Source organism: Piliocolobus tephrosceles, chromosome 1 (genome assembly GCF_002776525.5).
Source record: "Piliocolobus tephrosceles isolate RC106 chromosome 1, ASM277652v3, whole genome shotgun sequence".
In the NCBI taxonomy this organism is placed as follows: Eukaryota; Metazoa; Chordata; class Mammalia; order Primates; family Cercopithecidae; genus Piliocolobus; species Piliocolobus tephrosceles.
Window position 1 is genome coordinate 121,956,497 of NC_045434.1, and position 16,624 is coordinate 121,973,120.

At 38.4% G+C, this 16,624-nt stretch overlaps 1 protein-coding gene and 1 pseudogene across 1 annotated transcript in view; both read right to left on the reverse strand.

Moving 5' to 3' along the window:
- Positions 1–1,092: 1,092 nt before the first annotated feature.
- On the reverse strand, positions 1,093–3,496 carry LOC111555171 (annotated as a pseudogene).
- A 2,554-nt stretch (positions 3,497–6,050) lies between these two features.
- The window catches only part of PALMD (palmdelphin), a 48,438-nt gene continuing 37,864 nt past the window's right edge, over positions 6,051–16,624 (reverse strand). Inside the window, exons 4-8 of the mRNA XM_023231065.3 lie at positions 13,790–13,904; positions 13,617–13,650; positions 13,390–13,503; positions 10,709–11,809; positions 6,051–6,571 (exon numbers count right to left, since the gene is read on the reverse strand). Coding sequence (XP_023086833.2) covers positions 6,528–6,571; positions 10,709–11,809; positions 13,390–13,503; positions 13,617–13,650; positions 13,790–13,904 — 1,408 coding nt within the window. The 3' untranslated portion in view covers positions 6,051–6,527. The remainder of the gene's footprint in view (positions 6,572–10,708; positions 11,810–13,389; positions 13,504–13,616; positions 13,651–13,789; positions 13,905–16,624) is intronic.

The following is a 16,624-nucleotide window of genomic DNA, read 5'->3' on the forward strand; positions in this document are numbered from 1 at the left end:
GCTAACATGGTGAAACCCCGTCTCTACTAAAAAATACAAAAAACTAGCCGGGCGAGGTGGCGAGCGCCTGTAGTCCCAGCTACTCGGGAGGCTGAGGCAGGAGAATGGCGTAAACCTGGGAGGCGGAGCTTGCAGTGAGCTGAGATCCGGCCACTGCACTCCAGCCTGGGTGACAGAGCGAGACTCCGTCTCAAAAAGAAAATAAAAATAAAAATTAAAATTAAAAAATTGTATTTGTAACCAAAAAATCTTCCCAGAAAGAAAACTCCAGGTCCAAATGGCTTTACTGATGAATTCCAGCAAACATTTGAGGAAGAACTAACATTGAGAGTACACAGACTTTTTCGGAAAATAGAGCAGTAGGGAACATTACCCAACTAATTTTATGAGGCTTGTATTACCCGGATACTAAAACCAGACAAAAACATCACATGAAAAGGAAACTACAGACTATATTCCCCGTGAGCATAAACTGAAAATCTGTAATTAAAGAAAGCACTTACTGAAATATTAGCAAATTAAATTCTGCAACTTACACAAAGAGTAAAACATCAAGGCCAAATGAGATTTATGCAAAGAATGCACTGTTGGCATAACATCTGAAAAATTTGTCAATGAAATTCACGAAATTAGAGATAAAAGGAGAAAACGCATTTGATGATCTCAATAAACACAGAGGCAGCATTTGACAAAATTCAAAACACGTTCATGGTAAAAACTTAGCAAACTAGAAGTGGAAACTTCCTCAATATAATAAATAGCATCCAGGAAAAACCTACAGCCGAAATTATATTCAGTGGTGAAAGATAATACTACCCCTCTGAAAAATCAGAACAAGGCAAAGAATGCCTGCTGTCTGCATTTATATGTAACATTGTACTGAAAGCCTTAGTGCAATAAAGCAATGAAATGAAATAAAAGTCATAAGATTAGGGAAGAAGTAAAGTTGTTTTTATTGCCGACAACCTGATCATTAAGTAGAAAATCCTAAGGAATATATAAAAAAAAAGTGCTAAAATCAATTGAACTTATCAGAGTTGTAGGATACAAAGTCATTATAGAAATGCATTTTTTAAATAGATAAACAGTTTTTTAAAATTTATCCTTCTCCTCTACTTCCTCCTCGTCTTCTTCCTCTTCCTCTTCCACCTTTTTTTCAGGCAACTTTAGCAGGATCCTTTGCACCATCAAACTTTCTAGACTTGTAGTCAGCAACATCCTTCTCACACTTCTCCTTCAGCTTTGCTGCCTTGCTGATTGATATGATTTGGCTCTGTGACCCCAAACAAATCTCACCTGGAATTGTAATCCCAATAATCCCCAGGTGTCAAGAGCAGGACCAGGTGGAGGTAATTGAATCACGGGGGCGGTTTTCCCCACGCTGTTCTTGTGATAGTGAGTTCTCACGAGATCTGATGGTTTTATAAGTGTCCGACATTTCCCCTATTGGCACTCACTCCATCCTGCCACCTTGTAAAGAAGATGCTTGTTTTTCCTTCCCTTCTGCCTTCCTGAGGCCTCCCCTGCAATGTGGAACTGTGAGTCAATTAAACCTCCTTCCTTTATAGATTACCCAGTCTCAGGTTTTTCTTCATAGCAGCATGAGACTGGACTAATATAGTGAGGTAAAGCTGCTTTACACTGTTATTTAAGTTATTCCACATCTCATCCAACTTTTTTGACACATCTCCAACAGAGATGCTAGGCTTTGTGAATTTGACCTTGGGGCAGAATTCTGAACCAAACAGGAGGAATCCAGATGGTGGCCTTTTGTGGGCGTTAGGATCCTTCTTCTTGCCTCCTTTAGCTGGTACGTAATCCTTCATTTCCCGATCATAGTGTAATTTATCCACCTTTGCCATTTCACCAAATTTAGACTTCTCTTTCCCAGACATTGTCTTCCACCTCTCAGAGCACTTCTTGGAAAATTCCGCAAAATTGGCAGGGACCACTGGGTTTTTCTTCTTAGGTTCTTCTCTGCACATCTGCACAAAGAAGGTGTAAGTAGATATCTTGCCCTTTGGTTTCTTGGGGTGATGGATTGGCAAACAATATTAGAATGAAAATTCTCTCCAAATTGATTTATAAATTTAATTCCAATCAAAATCCTAGCAGCCTCATTTGAAGGGGTCTACAGACTGATTCTAAAATTCACATGGAAAGACAAAGAACCGTAAATGGTCAAGACAATATTTAAAAAGACAAAGTAGCAATGAGCATGCCTAGTGCCCAGATTTTGTTTTCTACACCATTCTCCAATAAAAGCAACAGAAACTCTTGGATAAGTTGCTGATTCTAGAACTGGGGTAAGAAATACATAGGATGAGACTGGGTCATCTTGTAGTGCCAGAAAGAAAGGAAAAAACAAAGCAAAATCACTTACAGGGATATGTCAAAGGGGCACAGGAGCCAACTGAATGAGCTTTCAACAGCCAAAGCTGGACCAATTTGAGCAGCAAATTGTGTTAGATTATAACCCATAGTTTGTACCCCAGTGCAAAATACCTACTCAGTAATTTTCAGAACTATCAAGGTCATTCAAATACAAGGAAAATCTGAAAAAGAGCCACAGCCAAGCAGAGCGAAAGGAGACATGACAACTAAAAGTACCGTGGTTTTCTATTTGGGATTTTGGAACAGAAAAAGGACATTAGCTAAAGACTAAGGGAATCTGAATAAAGTTTGAGACTTTAGTGAATAATAGTATGTCACTACTGGTTTATTAATTGTAACAGGTGTACAATGCTAATGTAAGAAATTAAAATAGGAAAATCTGAGTACAGGGTATGTGGTAATTTTGTGCTGTCTTCTCAATTTTTCTGTTGATCTAAAATTGTTTTTAAAGTGTATTAAAAAAAACAAGGTAAGATTGGAGGACCTAACCCGATTTGATTCCAATATTTATTACAAAACTACAATATTAGCCACTATAAATAAAGAGTGGTCAGGTGCGGTGGCTCACGCCTGTAATCCCAGCACTTTGGGAGGCCGAGGCGGGCAGATCACGAGGTCAGGAGATCGAGACCATCCTGGCTAACACGGTGAAACCCCGTCTCTACTAAAAATACAGGCGTGTTGGCGGGCGCCTGTAGTCCCAGCTAGTCGGGAGGCTGAGGCAGGAGAATGGCGTGAACCCGGGAGGTGGAGCTTGTAGTGAGCTGAGATCGCGCCACTGTATTCCAGCCAGGGTGACAGAGCAAGACTTCGTCTCAAAAAAAAAAAAAAAAAAAAAAAAAAATAGGGTGCAATTTTCATGAGAGACATGCAGATGAATGGAACAGAGCAGAGAATCCATATGTAGACTCTCACTTCTAAGACCAATTCATTAGCAAAGGTGTCTAGGTAATTCAGTGTGAAAAACAATAGTGTTTCAACAAATAGAACTGAACCAACTGAATGTCTCTGGGAAAAAAATACCCTGAACTTTTATTTCACTTACCCTTCCCCAAACTTTTCCTTTAGTTACTTCTATTCCACTTAACTTGAAATGTCCCATTGACCTAAAATGAGTGCTAAACATACAAAACATCAAGATATGAAATGATGAAGGTGTATGGTGTCTACCTTCATGTGTGACACCTCAGCCAGTCTTGATGATGGGCAGGACACGTGGTTTTTTTAATTCACTGACAAATTGAGTCCTCAAATGACTGTGTTAGACATGTGACATGTGCCTCATTTTATAGATAAGGATACAGGCTCAGGTAAGTTGTTTGTTGCCCAGGGCTGTACAGCTAGTGGGGCAGACACTGTTGGTGCCTGTGCCATTTCCCCGTGGTCCATTTTTGCAGCACCATAGCTGCAGTAGACAGTTCTGAGTAAGTTCAGACTTACCATCCTTCCAGAGGCATGTTCTGTGCTTCTTTCCACTCTGGGCACTACGGGAACCTGTGTGACTCTCATGAAAGTGCAATCCAGAAGTGTGGGGGAATTTATGCTCCCTCATTCAATGGGGGACCTGAGCTGGTGGATAAATGCCCTAGTTTTTTCTTTCAGACAGATAATGTTAGCTGCTTTCTGTACACTCTCTTTCAGATTATGGTAAAATTCAGTCTCCAGTGCCTAAAGCATTGACTTTTATTACATCAAATTACATTTACCATTCTTTTCTGTGATTTTCTTCCTGCTCCTGGGATCACTTCTCAAACTACTGTACCCAAGTCCTAATTTCAGGCTGTACTTCTTGTTAGAACCAAGAGTGGCTCTACACAGCAGATGCTCTGAATGGGACTCTGGAACTGGACTGTCCTCTCACTGGTCAGTCAGCAATGAAGACTGTGTGATAAGTTAATGGTAACAACCTTTGGCTGTCTGTATTATTATAGTTACTAAGAAGGTGAGACTGGGTCATCTTGTAGTGCCAGAAAGTAAGGAAAAAACAAAGCAAAATCACTTATAGGGATACGTCAAAGGGGCACAGGAGCCAACTGAATGAGCTGTCAATAGCCAAACCTGGACCAATTTGAGCAGCAATTGTGTTGGATTATAACCCACGGTTTGTTCTCAGGTACAAAATACCTGCTAAGCAGGGCTCGATTGCTGGGAAAGGCTGCAGTTACATAGCAGAAGGTGAACAGAAGGCAGTACCTTGTACTATTATAGTACAGTCTCTGTACTATTATAGTTACTAAGATTCTCCCTTGTACTGGATTGAGATGAGGTACAGGTGAAAAGGGGAGAGGTAGGTTATAAAGCAGCTCTGCACTTGACTAGTACGGGGCAAAAGTATTGTCATGTACTGACATGTGCTGTGAATTTGGCTGCTTTTTGATAATTGCCTTAGAAACTTTGAAGAAAAAGAATTAGGCTCAGACCAGCGAACTATTTCGGGGCATTCCAGAGAGCCAGGCAGGCATCATGGCAATGTTTAAAGAGACCTATGTCTGTTGTAGACAGAAGGCAAACTGTGTGAAAATAATCCTAAGGGTTATTCCTTCAATCCTAAGGGTGGCAAGGCAACAAAGGAACGTGCAGGTTTGAGAGGTCACATATGCTAAACTCAGAGCTGTGAAAGGGAAGGAGTCCCTGGATCTGGAATAGGGGTATTTGTTGAAAGTACTTTACTTCAAAAATCTGAACCTCCAGGTTTCCCAGAACATTTCAGGCCACCAGAAGTAGCTCTCTCCCACTAGAGAAGAGCTGCCCCTTGCAAAACCACTCAGCTGGAGGGGAGGCTTTGCAGGTTAATGCTTGTCCTCCTAAGCATCATCTGCTTCTCTGACCTCTCATTACCTTCAGACCAATGATTAAGATAAAGTCTGATCATACATAGTCCTGGCAGGGAAATTCAGTTTCTGTCCTGGGAGGAAACAGACTTTCATGGGAAGACTTGGAAGAACTGGATAATATATACTGGCATGATTCAGGGGAAGGTGTGTAGGAGTGGATCTTGAGGGGGTTGGAAGGAGGGACATATAATAAGGCAGGGTAGGAAAGAATTTATTGTCATGGGAGTACTCTGCTTCAAATTAGGATTGAATATCTTGGCAAGAATACTTAGGAGTAATATGCCATAAACATTCTTATTAGTTTTAATATTAAGATTCTAACTCAAGCTTGTCCAACCTGCTGCCTGTGGGCCGCACGTGGCCCAGGATGGCTTTGAATGCATCCCAACACAAATTCATAAACTTTATTAAAACAGTGTAAGAGTTATTGTGCATTTTTTTTAGATCATCAGCTATTGTTAGTGTATTTTATGTGTGGCTCAGACAATTCTTCTTCCAATGTGGCCAGGGAAGTCAAAAGATTGGCCACCCCTGTATAACTTGTTCACAAGAATCAGTGAAATATTAGACCAGATTTGTGCTCTTTGAAGGTATGGGACATCCTCTATCCAACACCCTGAGGTCATAATTGGTCATTGTACCACAGGGTTCACATTGAACTGAGTGAAAGAAAGGATGATAATTTAAGAAGAATAAATGTGCTAGTTATCATCTGTGCACTGGCCAGACAATCCAAACCCAGTCCCCACATCTGAGGATCATTATGGGATGCACCTTTTGGATATGGGCAAGGGTTTGAAGTCTCTACCAAACCAACTGAAGTGATACTTAGCAGGAGGATGTACTTTTATTAAGGCATTATTAATTCAGGATGACACGTTTATTTGTCCGAATTGAATATTTCTGTGATGAAGTGAAATGCTTTCCTATTATCTTTCAATCTTTGTATCATCAAAATTACAATGCCAGTTAATATACTACACTCAGAATATTTTAAATAACTTTATTTTTAAATTTAACAAGCTCTTATTAGAAATGCTTTGGTATCAATAGAATAAAAAATGCTGGTTTTCCCCCAGTGAATCATGTCAACTAACTGGAAATGTTACACGTTTGTTTTCCCCAGCTTTTTGGGATTTTTTTTCACAAATAATGACTACTACTTATTCACATGGCTTAATATGGTACACTGTAATGATAATATTTTGGACTTCAGAAAAAATAAAATATCCAGAAGAGAAATTTGCAAATGCTTCTTAGTTTCTTCTCCAAATGATGTTTATATAGGTGGTACAACTCTTAGATCACCTTTTTTCCCAGCTTTGCCATTCTCATCCTTAAAGCTGCAAATTAAAGAAGAAGAAAAAAAAGACAGTTATAAAAAATCCTCAATTTTTACTCTAAATGGCCATTCATAGAATGCAGGAAAGTTTAGAACATACCTCAGATGGTTTTATCCAACAATGTGAGCATTGATTTAGTAGCACAAAAAGATAGTAGAAATAATAAGCTATGGTTAACTTAGGGCAGAAGCAGGTTCAGAACTAGAAGGAACCTATTTCTATAAAGGTTAGAAAAATTAGTAGAGCAAACACAGTACAAGTGGAACAAATACAGGATTAGTGCACACTTTCCCTATTAGCCATACATACAGATTCCTATAGGTTGATGACTGTATTTTACGTACATTTCTAAGCTATGTACTGCCAAAATAAAATGGTGTTTACACTTAAACTCTATTTCATGATTGTGTTTGCTTTCAGCTCATTCAACTTCCTTTCCCAAAGGAGCTCCGGCCTTTGGATATATAATAACAAGAACAAATTTCTTTATGAATGAAAGAAACAATGTGAACCAGTTATTAAAAGCTGGAGTGATTATAAAATGTCTTTGTCAAGATCTAAGCATGCTTTAAAATGGCAGATACATCTTTTTGGATATATTCTTCTGCTAATAATATATTGAATGTAGAAAGCATTTTTAAAAAAATGTAGATATAGAATGTATAACACTTTTCTGGTATTCTGCATGAGTATTCTGATATTCTATTCTTATTATTTAGGATTTCAGTGTATAGTTGCCTTAGTCATGTTCCAAAAGTTGAGAGATGCTTTCAAGGCACAGATCTAAAGATTATGTTAATGATCTAGTATCACATTCACGTGTAATATGGTCCAAGAACAAGCTATGTAACTGATTGAACAATTTTGTCTAATGAAAAATAAAATGGAAGACATGTTTTCTTATTTCTATGCCATATATTGGTTACCTTTTGACCATGGAAATGACCCCGTGCCTAAGAAAACTTTTTGCACAAATATGAGAAGGGATGGGATCTAATTCTTAACAAGACCATGATTATTTTAATTGTCACTCCACTTCTATGAAATATTTTCATTTCAATGAAGCTGAAGAGCATTATTTCCCCTGAAACTTTAAGAGGGATGATCATTTCTAGTGGCAGGGCCAAGAGTATTCCCTAGAATTTAGGATGAGCTGAGAGAATGTGCTCTGTAGCAAGGTCTCGATTGCTGGGAGAGGCTGTGGTTACATAGCAGAAGGTGAACAGAAGGCAGAAAGCAAGGCTTTATAAAGTTTCTACTGTTGGATTTTATGGATCTCTGCCTTGCCCCTACCAACAAAAGAGAGTAGGAGTGACGGGCTTTTTAAGAGTGTCTGTTAAGTCACGGGCAAATTGCTTTTTCTTATAGTCACTCCTCACTGTAAGATTCCATAAATTGGGCACATCCTGTGTGCTGTGGACATTCAGAGAAGTTTGCTAGAGTCTGCTTTCTTTTCTCTCCTTTTTTCAAGCCTATGCCAAGTAGATAGTGTGAGTTCCAGTAAATGCATGGGGCCAGAGCATGTTGGCAATAGAAGACCTGGTTTAGCAGCTAAAAACCCTGGGCCATCAGTTCCCTTTTTTACTTCTATTTTCTGCTCCTCTCTGATCCCTGCCTCTTCTTCCCATAGCATTTTAGATGTATGGGTTCAGCTGGCTGAACTTGGTAGAAGTCTCCTTACTCTTAGTGTCCCTTGGACTCTAATGGCTGTTGCAGGTTGGCAATCAGCAGCAGTAGCATGTGAACTCCCAGAGCTGAGGTCCCCACCACTTCATCCTGGAATGCCACTGACATCTCTAAGAGGACAGAATAGAGCTGGGAGTACAAGAATAGGTTGGTGAGGACTACCAAAGAAAGCCAGCTACTACCCGCTGATTGGTAGGGGTAGCAGTGAGCTCCCATGCAGAGCTGGCTGGGGCCATGCAATGGTGGAAGTGTCTAGCATTGAGCTTTATCCTACAAACATGTTATAGTTACATTAAGCAGATGGACATAATGTTGCCTGAATTTTTCTGTCATGTCTTACTTGGTTCAAAATTTTGACTAACAAAATGTTGTCTTTAGAATCTCCAGGTTCCACCTTTTCCCATTTCTTTCTTCTTCATGCAGTTTTCCAAATTAAAATTGCTCTTAGATAAGGCATTGATAACCATATTTATATCAAGGGAAAAGAGACAAACAATTCTTAACTATTATGCCTACTGGGGCTATTTATATTAAATAGGGGATATGTACCATAAATAAAGGAATTGACCTAAATGGTGAGTTTTCAAGTATCATGAGCATTTTTTTGGGAGTAATGGGGAGAAGCTCAACCCACTTGGTGTTTGTGAAATTGGAGTACATAGGTGGTTATGTATTCTTTGTATATGGATGGCACCTGAGGGCATATGATACTGTGACTGACTTATTTTTAAAACCTACTTAAAAAATACACATCAGCTCTGTAGTCTGTACGCCGAATTGGAAAACAGCAATGTAAAGCAATATCATGGTGGAAGGTGAGGAATTTGGAGCATTCTGTTTATAAGATACTTTGATTGATAATACAGAACTCTGTATTGTTACTTTGTCTGGAATAGGTTTTCCTGTTTTCATTATTTTAGTTCAGGGGCATGATTAGTGTTGTCTGGAAATGTTAGTCACTTCCTGTCATTTTCCATGGGGTAAATGTGTTGACAAGGTTAGAGGAGAAGAAATAAGGGTGTTCAGGAGGAGCTGGCTAATATCCAAGTTCAGAAAAGGGAGGTTTTATAGTAGATAATGTCACTGCTATTGACCATAAACAGCATGTTCCTCTTTTCTAAGTCTTCCGTGTTTTTTGTTTTTAAAATGAGTTTAAGATGGCAAAGTTTGATCAGTGAACAAAGCTCTTTCTTAAGATGGAAAGAAACTTAGTATCTTCAGCTTTCCATTGTGGGACATATCAGTCAACTCTGATTGAGGAAGTTATATACGTGTATACTTTCCAAAAGCTTAGAAATTCTTCAGATAATGAAATTTATCATTGGGATACCTACTGTAACTACTTAAAAGAACGGGAGAAGGTTCATTTTACTCTATTATTAGCTACCTAATATTGGACTGATGGGTTGTAGAGGAAGAAATATTATTGAATTGTGCAGGTACTACCACACTTCCATAGAATTATCAAGTTCGACTTGTGAAATTAGCCATACTTAATGTTTATTGCTTTTTAATGAGAATCCTTCCATTAGAGACATTTAAAATTACTATCCCTAGCAAACACACAGAAAGTTGATGTCAGGGTAATTTGATTTACATCTTTAGCCAAGGTAAGTACAGCTATTATAACTGATTTTGTCAGGTTCTTATTTATTCTTTATAAGTGATAACTAGAATATAATATTTAAGTAATAACAAGGAATCTAAAATTGAGAAGCTATCACTTTTGTAGAAAAAAAGTGTTAAAGTTATTTTCCACTCAAGGCTAAAATAGCTGGTTTGCTATAAAGCTATAAAAATTTTATGAAGAATGAGAAATGCTAATATATAGAAAATGGAAAAGATAAATATGCCAAGTTGGGGAAGACTATGCAAAGTTAAAGGTTATAGAAAACATAAAATAAACTAACATTCTATTTTAAAATGTAGAAAAATTAGGAAAATAAAATTAATGAAACTAGAGACATATGGAGAAACAAGATACAGTAAGGTAATAAAATACTCTGAAAATAACATTTATTTCTTGTACTTTCTTGCAAAATTAAGGCAATTTGTTAACTTATATAAGAAGTTTAAATCACAGTGAGGCACAAATAAAGTAGTGAAAAGATTCTAGTGGGAAAAGATATGTTGTTGATGCTCCAACATATTAGTGACCCAAATACACTGACAAGCAGCACCATACCATGATAGAAGATGAAATTCAAGTTATTAAAGTTCATCAATACAATATCAAATAAGGCAATGATTTATTTTTACTTTCTTCATCTTTTGAAGTGACTTAATCACTTTACTATAGTGATAATAATCCCTATCAGCATTAATAAAAAAATCTCAGTGTGCCTTAGTTTATGAGGTGGTCAGAGAAGCCGAAAGCAAGACTGTGTTAGCACAAGAGAAGCTGGGGTCACATGACTGAACAGCAGTGGCATGCCTTGTCATTTTTATTACCTGTTAAGGATGGATCCTCAGTCCCATCTCCAGTTGTCTGAACATCAAATGGGGAATGGTGGACAGGGCTGCCTAAGCTTTCTTCTTGCTCCTTCAGAGATATGGAATTTTTGTGGGGAGATTTATGATTTGTGTTTTCATGAGGACTAGCTTCTGATCTTTTTCTAGGAAGTGGTGTTGGTTTGGCTGGCTGGTACACCTGACTGTGGGGAGCTATGGGGTGGTAGGATGGTTTCTCAGCTTCTCCTTCATCCTCCTCCTCCTCATCATCATCAATCACAACTAGCTCAGCATGGATGATCCCATCATAGCCTGTCAGAAGCTTCTTGTCTTCCTCACTATCTTCTGCCTGCTGATACCCCATGAAAATCATTGTCACCGGTTCTGTATCATTTATGTCAGGAGGCAGGGAATGAACGATATTATATCTCACATCTTCCTCATCCTCCTGACAAGTGGGTGAAGAATTCTGGTGTTCAGATTTCCCAAATATTGTCTCTCTGGGGCTCAGCGTTGGCTTTGGGGAGGGTGCATCTTTGTCCCGCATGACATTCGATTCTTCCCAAGGAGTCATCAGCCTCTTTTGTGGGGTGTGAAGTGTCTCTTCTGCTTGTTGAATCACTGATCGGGGATGAGGCACTGGCCGAATGGGACTGATATGATTGAAGTTGTTTTCCCTTTCCTCTGAAAGACCATTGTCCATATTGTGTATGGATTCATTTACATCAATATCCAGTCCATTAGTTTTAATCTTTATCCTTTCTTGAAAGTTTGGTCCAGGGGTCACCGTTTCTCTCTGTGGGGTTGTAGGCCTGTAAAAGGGATTGGCATATACAGGCTCATGATACTCTGTTGGGGATTTAGAGTTTCTCTCTGAAGCTTGTCTTAGAAGTTCCTCGACTTCAACTGGTGCCAGGCCATCGGTGCCATTGTATGCTGCACTGTGATTAGAACTTACCGCATATACTGACTTTTGCCCATCATCATAAACTTTTATTCCTGTACCTTTAAAGTCTTCTGATGGCAGAGGTATTGAAGACAGAACTGTACTTTCTCCAGTCTTCAAGTCTTTTTCAACTTTAATTTCCATGGCATATAAAGCTGTTAAGAAACGAATTTGATCTTTGATTTAGTTAACTTTTCTCTTATAAACTAACCTGCTTTCACAATGTTTATTTTTATATGATGTATACCCTTCATGTTTTTTTATGTGAGATGTTGTCTGTTATATTTCTGATTTTACTCATTAATGATATAATGACTAACTGGAATAACATGGGTTTTTATGTAATGGTGTATGGAATTATTACTGAAAAACAGAAAGGGTTGAAGAAGAGAAGCTGATTAGAGGAGATACGCTGATGGTTCCAAATAGGAAAGAATTTCATTGGGAAACTGAAAGATATCCTCTTTCCTATTAATAAATTCAGCAAGATGGATGTACCTTCTTTTGCATTTCTCAATGGGCAGAATCAATCTCTTCTTTAGTCAAGAAGAATATGTTGCACTGTGCATCACAGTGGGCAAAGTGCCCAGTACAGTATATTTTATAAAGTTACATCCTTGTTGTACAGGCCAGCAGCCCGGTGAAATTATAGAGGTGTGTTCTACAGTTTTCACAATGAAGAGGCTGTTTAAATGTAGAACTGGGATGGAAACGGGAGGGAGAAGGCTAGAATCACACACTTCTCTTTCTGTCTTATGTTTCTTTTCATTTTCACTCACATTTTCAAGTAGAGGAAGGACTGAAAAATAGAGCAATATCATCTACAGTGAGACAAACGGACTGGAGAGAACTGGGGAAGATGAGATTTGCTTCATGACCCAGGTAAGATTCCTATGGCTGGAATTTCAATAGGAAAGGTAAAGCGTACAGAATTCTGTGCAAAATTACAGCTTACTTTTGTTGTGTCCTCCCACCTTTCTTTCTGAACCCTTTTTGTATTTCTTACCTCCTCTATAGCCTCATGGTTCTTGGCCTTCCTTGACTACCCAAGAAAATCTGCAACACCTCTCATCTGCACTCTCCCTGTCCAGCTTCTCTGCTTTACTCTCTGTATTGCATTCCCTACCATGATATAATTAGTGAATACCTACTACGTGCCTAACTGAACCTGGCACATAGTAGCTATTCTCTAAATATTTGTTGAATGAATACATGACTGCTATCTGCAAATAAAGAGTAGTTTTTCCTTCCACTCTAAAATTCAAAGGTTTCCTCTCTGCTCTAATGCAAACCTTCATTCTTCCAGAAGCTTTAAAGCATCAACTTTATGTAAGTCAATCTCCCATGGAGGAAAATAATGCCTAAACTTCCCGCAGGAATATTTTCATTTTCAAAAAAGATCTTCGTAACCCCCAAAGCGTGTCTATTGGATGGAATATATCAAGAGAAATACTTTTTGACCAGGGAAGCTTTGCTTTTAAGAGCTTCTTGTCTCCTTCAGATCTCCATCTTCCTTATCCCTGTCTGGTTTGTTAGGGAATAAAATGCATGGAATATATGCTATTAACATACCCCCATTATCCTCACCTATGCAGTGACTAACCTACTTCACAGAACTTTGTAAAATGAACCATTGCTTAACCTGGAAGAATAATCTGTCATAGCAAGTTGTGAATATTTGACACTGTAAAATCTGAAATTAAGAACATGCCCTTCAACAAGGTTTTTCATATACCTCTCCTATTTTGTTCATCATCTTCTTTTTCTTCGTTTATTTCCTTCCTTAACCTAGAAGGTATGTAGGACTTTGGAAGGTCAGGGATATTAGCGTAGATGTCCTCAATTGACTCTGTAAAATTAATGAATTCAAAATACATTTAGAATATATTTACAACAACAGGAACAATTTCAAATTACCAAAAAACCTTAGTTTAACATAAAATAAGTTATTCAAAAACATACCTTCTGCTCTTTCTTCCCTTTCCACTTTCACAGACTGTAAGAGAAAAGAGTTCTCCATGATTAATACAGTTTAAAAAATAGAATCTAAATGTGGATATGCTTTGAAAAATTATATAGTATTTGTGGATTCATTTTGAGAGAGAATTACAGTTTTAATATTGGTTAATGCTCACTCTTATAATGTCTTCTGTTGTCTGTTCAATTGACTTCAGTTTCTTTAAAATGGCCTCTTCCTTTGTTGAGATTTGCAATTCAGCTTTTTCAAGATCTTGGATCTCTTTCTCAAGCCTGACAACAACAAGGTATATTTTAAAGTACAAATGCAGAGTTCTCAAATATATCTTCCCCATATATAAACTTTCCTTGGAATATGTGTGTAAGTAGCCAGACACCTTCTAAGAGCATAATGTCACACTTAGCATCACACCAAGCATGATACTTTATAGAAGGTACCTAATGCCTGATTTTGAACAATTTTCAAGTTTTCTTTTTTTGACAAAGAAACATATTAGGTAAAGCATTTGACCTTTGCTCCATTTTCTTCATTGCAATTACTAATGTTACTTCCAAATAAAAGAGATTTTTAAAATACAGAGACATAAGTTTAAAGTTGGACCGAAAGGAATGGTACATTTGTAGTTATTATGTAGTTCACCAGTTTTTCGTATCCAAGTCATCATATACATTATTTGAAGAAAACATTATAATTATTAAAGTGATTTAATAATCATAGCCATTTAATACTTAAAATTCTTGCATATTCTAACATTGAAAATGACACTTTGATTTAATTTCAATTTCCTAAGAGTTGGGCCATATTATAGTGAGTAGGGTGAAGAGATGCAGAAATGAACCAAATCTAGTACAGTAACTTCAACTGCAGCTGTTTATAGAGATTACTTTTTCTTGGGGAGGGAGTGGGGGGGAAGGGCACACATCATAAGGAACTTACAGCGACAAAGAGACTGACATTTGAAACTGGACTGTTGCAAGCATTCTGAGCTGGTATCTTGGCCAGCATACAGCTGTGTGTCAGATTGAAATAAACTCCAGGGGGCAGCATCATGACCTCTACTCTATAAAAACATACACTGGCAATCACGCAGAAGGCTGGCCCTTGGCAGCCACGTAACACACATAGTTTCTCAGCCAAATACACTAAGGCTCTAAAGTCAGCTGCCTCAGAGGATGGCTGATTAGATTCAGCAGCTGGTCCAGGAGGTGACAGCTGTGGATATTCGTGTCAGCTAAGAGAACTGTCAGTTTTCTTGGCTTCCTTTTTGAAGATGGTCATGGGCCTGGCAGCTCAAAAATGCTGTGCTATTGACACACCAATAAAAGCCCAAGATGTGGTCAGCTTGACAGCTCTCTTGCTCATTGCTTCAGTTTCAAAGTTCTTACTTTACTGCTGCCTCTGGCCATTGGTAGATTGGCGTTTATAACTGAGCAGGTTTTCTTGCACACCACAGACCTCTAAGTGAAATGGAGTAGCCCCTGGTTTCTTAGAAGTGTCTGAACTATGACTGCCATTTTATTAAAATTCCTCCACATCCATGGCAGCACTTTTACCCTTCAGCAGAGCTGTGGGGATATATGTTGGTCCAGTTTGGTAAACGGGAAAGCTCTGCACTAAAAGTGATAAATCTGGATTCAATTCTGTCTCTGCTACTCACTTCTTGTGAAAGCCAGTTCCCTTAACCTCTCTGAAACTCAGTTTTGTAATGTGTGTAATGAGCATAATTACAGATTACGCTCATTACCCTATACAGATATTTGGTGACACTAAGAGATGACGTATATGAAAGCACACTGACTATGGTTGATATCAGATATAAATTTGTTATGATATAATTTTTAAAAGTTTTCTGCAACATACTATATGGTTTCTTTTCATCCCCTGTCCCACCAGGTAGTTCTTCTTTCATCCCCTGTCCCACCAGGTAGTTACCTAATTTGCCTGTTAGAGACAGTCTACAAAGATAGAAAACAAGAAGGTTCAAATCATTGCTGCAAGCAGCGCTTGGACATCAGGACCTAGCTGTGGAATCAGGTGGACCTGGGTTTGAATCCTGGTTCATCTGCCAGCTTCCTATGTGACCTTAGACAAGTGGCTTTACCTCACTAAGACTCAGTGTTGGGCTAAGAGAAGTGGCTCACGCCTATAATCCAGCACTTTGGGAAGCTGAGGCAGGAAGATTGCTTGAGCCCAGGAGTTAGAGATGAGCCTGGGCAACATAGTGAGACCTCAGTCTCTACAAATATTAAAAAAAAAAATCAGCTGGTCATGCACCTGTGGTCCCAGCTACATGGGAGGCTGAGGTGAGAGGATTGTTTGAGCCCAAGTGGTCGAGCTTGTAGTGAGCCATGATCACACCACCGCACTCCAGCCTGGGCAACAGAGTGAGACCCAGTCTCAAAAAACAAGCAAACAAACGAACAAACACAAAAACTCATTGTCTTCATTCATTCTTTTAAAAATATTTATTTAACATCTACTTTGAACCAGGCACTCTTCTATGTGCTGGGGATCTTATAGTGACCAAAACAAAGTCCCTGAGCTCAAGGAGTTTATATTCTAGTGGGAGACAATACGGGAGCTGGCAACCTTTTTCTCTAAGGGGCCAGATGCTAAATATTTTAGGTTTTGCAGTCCACATATACTTTCTGTTGCTTATTCATCTTTTCCCCCTTTTTCTTTTAAGCCTTTTTAATAACGTAAAAACCATTTTTAGCTTGTGTCTGTACACAATCAGGCCAGGGCTAGATTTGGTCCTGGGCCATAGTTTGTCAACTCCTACATTAATAAATGTGTAATACAAATATGTATATATTTCAGATGTATATGTGTGTATGTATATATATATTTATGTATATATAATTTATGTATACATATTTATGAAGAAAAAATATTTTTCATGAGAAAAGCAGGATAGGGGCTGTAAACAGCAGGATAAATAATAAGGAGAAAGCCTGGGGAGGGGGCATTATTTCACACAGTGTGCTGAGGG